The sequence below is a fragment of the Argiope bruennichi genome, chromosome 11, assembly GCF_947563725.1.
Source record: "Argiope bruennichi chromosome 11, qqArgBrue1.1, whole genome shotgun sequence".
Classification (NCBI taxonomy): Eukaryota; Metazoa; Arthropoda; class Arachnida; order Araneae; family Araneidae; genus Argiope; species Argiope bruennichi.
The window spans coordinates 69,320,342-69,324,174 of NC_079161.1; the positions used below are offsets into that span (position 1 = coordinate 69,320,342).

Sequence of the window (3,833 nt, forward strand, 5' to 3'; positions counted from 1 at the left end):
CCCCTGAGGGGCTATGTCTGAGAGAAAATTATTTTTTGCTATCTTCCTAGTTGGTTTTAGTGGGAATTTTAGTACCATTCCAGCGCTTCAACTGTGATATTCGAAAAGGCAATTGTTATAGACTATGTGAAATACAACGGGAGCACTTTAAGTATTTCTTATTTCATTTTTTTTTTGTATTTTATGTTTTATAAATTAATACTTTTTATTCCTGTTTTAAATATTTATTCTCAATTTTACTGTGTTAAAGTATATTGTATCTGCCAGATACAGCGGGACCACATTTTTTCCATTTGCATGTAAATTATTCAACATAATTTAAATTTCGTAAACTAACTATAAAAAAAAATTTTTTTTTTTTCCTTTACATGTATAATATGGCTTCCAGAAAAGTTTATTTCAATATTTTAGATACAGTTTGGTGCAGCATTGTCAACATCATGGCTCTTGTGCCAATAAAATCCAAAAATTCAATCGTTCAGATAAGGAATATTTAAAGGAAATTCAAAAGTTATTGACTGAGAGTGATAAAGAGGAACTGGAAACACAAAAAGTGCAAGATGAAGAGAAGGAAGATTCTTATACAGATGTACCTGAAAATATAGAGGAGGGCGAAGAAGATTCTTACAGTGAGCAGAACGATACTTATTCAAGTGCTGATAAATGTGGTGAAGAAAGACAGGATCAATATGTTGCTTTTAGAAAACACAGAAATAAGGTAATTGATTCAAATTATTGGAATAAAACATTTTCACTATTCGAAGAAAAAGAACTAAACACGACTGACTTGTGAGGCTTCCAGGTGTAAAGGGTCGAGCATAAAATATAATGACATTTTAGAGTTTTGGCAGTGTTTATTCGATAATAATATCCTAGATATGATTGTAAATTATACCAATCAGTATATTGATATTATAAAAAGTAATTACATGCGTGATGGAGATATTTTATATAGTGATACAACTGAAATCAAAGCTTTAACCCTACACTGCATCATGTTGCCATTTGGCTACACTGGCGATTTGTCATCTTCATGACCAGAAAAATGTAGCCATGAGGCAACACTGTGCATTAAAAGTAAGTTTGGACTTCTTTGATTCAGTTATCACCATTTATTCTCAATAGATGGCGGTAGGTGTCCGTGGATAACAGTAAATGGAGACATAGCAGTAGACTTTTGCAATCACATAAATGGCCATATTTTGAAATTTTTATTTACTATTAAATGTTTTCCTAGGTCCATTAAAAAAATCATATGCATAAAATGAACTATTAAAATTCGTTTATTAGGCTTTTTATGATAAAGCGAATATTTAAAAAAAATTTAAGCCACAATATGTATCTGTAGCCATTTGGCAACATCATGCAGGAAGGATGCGATGAACAATTCAACTCAACACTGTAGTTCAGAAAGCATGTGCTTTGTTTATACTACTTATGTTACATTTTGTCTTTCTTTTTTGTCTTTGCAGTTTTAATTATGAGTTTTGTGATATAATTAGAAGCAATTTATTTTTTCTTTGAAATTCTATAAGCTAGAATAATGGAAGAGCATAGGTCTGTTTACTTTGTTGATACAGATGGTAAAAAGAAATTATTGACAGATGAAATATGGAATGCTCTTTCGAGTGGAAGCGATGATGATTTTGATGATAGCGATGAAGATCCTACATTTAATCCTAATGTTCTCTTCAATAGAAATTCAGAAGATATTTCTGACAATAACAATGATTCTGAATCATCTGAAAATGAAGTGAATATTCAAAACGAAAGTTCGACTTCAGGTAACAAGACATTAGAGGAAAAAAGTAAGAAAGTTAAAAAGGAAAAAATTAAACTTGTATGGAAGAAAAAGTCTTTGCAAGTAAATCCTGAAATCATAACTTTCAGTGGAGATACACAGTTACCTCAAAATATTTTGAATTTGGAAACACCTTATGAGTTTTTTTCATATTTTTTTCATCCGGATCTCATAACTTTTATTTCTGAACAAACTATTCTATATAGTGTACAACAGACACCTGAGAAACCTCTGAATGTAACATCATCTGATATAAGAAAATATTTGGGAATTTGTATATTGAGTTCTGTATCAAGTGTTAAAGATTTTAGATTGTACTGGAATCCTGCTGTTGGAATATCTCTCATTCAAAATTCTATGCCCGTTAACGAATTTGAAAAAATAAGAAGATATCTTCATTTCAATGACAATAATGCATTTTCAACTGATTTGCAAGGAGGCCAGGATAAGTTTTTCAAACTGAGACCTTTGATTGATGAACTTCAAAAATCTTTCCTTTCCATTCCTATGGAAGAATGTTTATGTGTCGATGAACAAATGTGTGCTACTAAAGCTAGACACCATTTAAAACAGTATATGCCTGACAAGCCCCATAAATACGGTTACAAACTCTTCATTTTGAGTGGAGTATCCGGATTTGCATACAATTTCGAGATTTATGGTGGCAAAGAACTTGATGTTGCTAATATACTTCAAGAGCCTGATTTAGGAGCTAGTAGTAATGTAGTTATTAGATTAACTCGTCCTGTTCAAGAAAATGTTAATCACAAACTTTACTTTGACAATTATTACACTTCTATTCCTCTGCAAGTATATTTGAAGAAAAAGGGAATTTTATCTCTTGGAACTATTAGAAGAAATAGAATTCCAGACTGCAAACTTCCAACTGAAAGGGAGCTGAAGTTACAAGTTCGTGGATCCATCACTGAATTTGTGGCTGAATATGATGGCTGTGAACTGTCAAATGTATCATGGAAAGACAATAAAACTGTCACAATGCTCTCTACATTTGCTGGTACAAACCCGGTAAGTGAAGTACAGCGCTTTGACAGGAAACAAAAATGTCATGTAAAAGTAAATTGCCCTTACGTTATAAAAACTTACAACAAGCACATGGGAGGTGTGGACTTACTTGACAGTTTGATTGGAAGGTATAAAATAATAATGCGAAGCAAAAAGTGGTATTTTCGGTTGTTTTATCATTTATTAGACCTGACGATTATCAATGCTTGGTTGCTGTATAAGAGAGTGCACAAACAAAAGCGTAACAGTGAAAAGCCTATGAAACTTGTTACTTTTAGATTGCAGTTAGCAGAAACTTTGTGCTTACATGGACAAGTAAAATCACTAAAAAGAGGGAGACCATCAAGTGCAGAGGAAACAGTTGGAAAACAATCAAAAAAAGCTTGTCGAAAAGAGCCTCCAAAAGATATTAGATTTGACAGAATTGATCACTGGCCAGAGCATTCTACAAATAAACAACGATGTAAAATGTTGAATTGTAAAGGATTTACAAGAGTACAGTGCATGAAATGCTCAATTCCTCTATGTTTTTATAAAGAGAAGAACTGTTTTAGAGACTATCATTTACAGTAATTTTTCTCTCTGGAATGCATGGTGTAGCCATTTGGCACAGTTTGTTTTTTTATTTTTTATGCTTAACTGCATGATGTTGCCACTTGGCAACAAACTAACATTTAATTAAAAAATAATGAAAATTTAGACTTAATTTTTTTTAAATATTTTTTCATGTTTTATCATTACACTCTATTACATATATATTTTTTTCAAGGAAAAATAAAAAATCATGCAGTGTAGGGTTAATCGGACTTTTGTTCTTAATTGGAAAATTCATCATTGAGGAATACGCGTCAGAAGACATTGAGGAAATCCCGCCAAAAAGCAAGAAAACTCAATCTACTCAAGTGGAAAATACGTGCCATTCAGTCGGAGTACAAACCGATAATTTTGCAAATTGTAAATTTTTATTAATTGAATTTTTTTCAAATATATATTTTGACACTTTTAAACT

General features: G+C 31.6%; 1 protein-coding gene across 1 annotated transcript; it reads left to right on the forward strand.

The window, feature by feature from the left end:
• Positions 1-982: 982 nt before the first annotated feature.
• Positions 983-3,592, forward strand: LOC129957686 (piggyBac transposable element-derived protein 2-like). The gene has a single exon (XM_056070142.1). It carries the CDS (start codon positions 1,544-1,546, stop codon positions 3,395-3,397), a length of 1,854 nt encoding a protein of 617 aa, XP_055926117.1. The 5' UTR covers positions 983-1,543; the 3' UTR covers positions 3,398-3,592.
• The last annotated feature ends 241 nt before the right edge of the window (positions 3,593-3,833 follow it).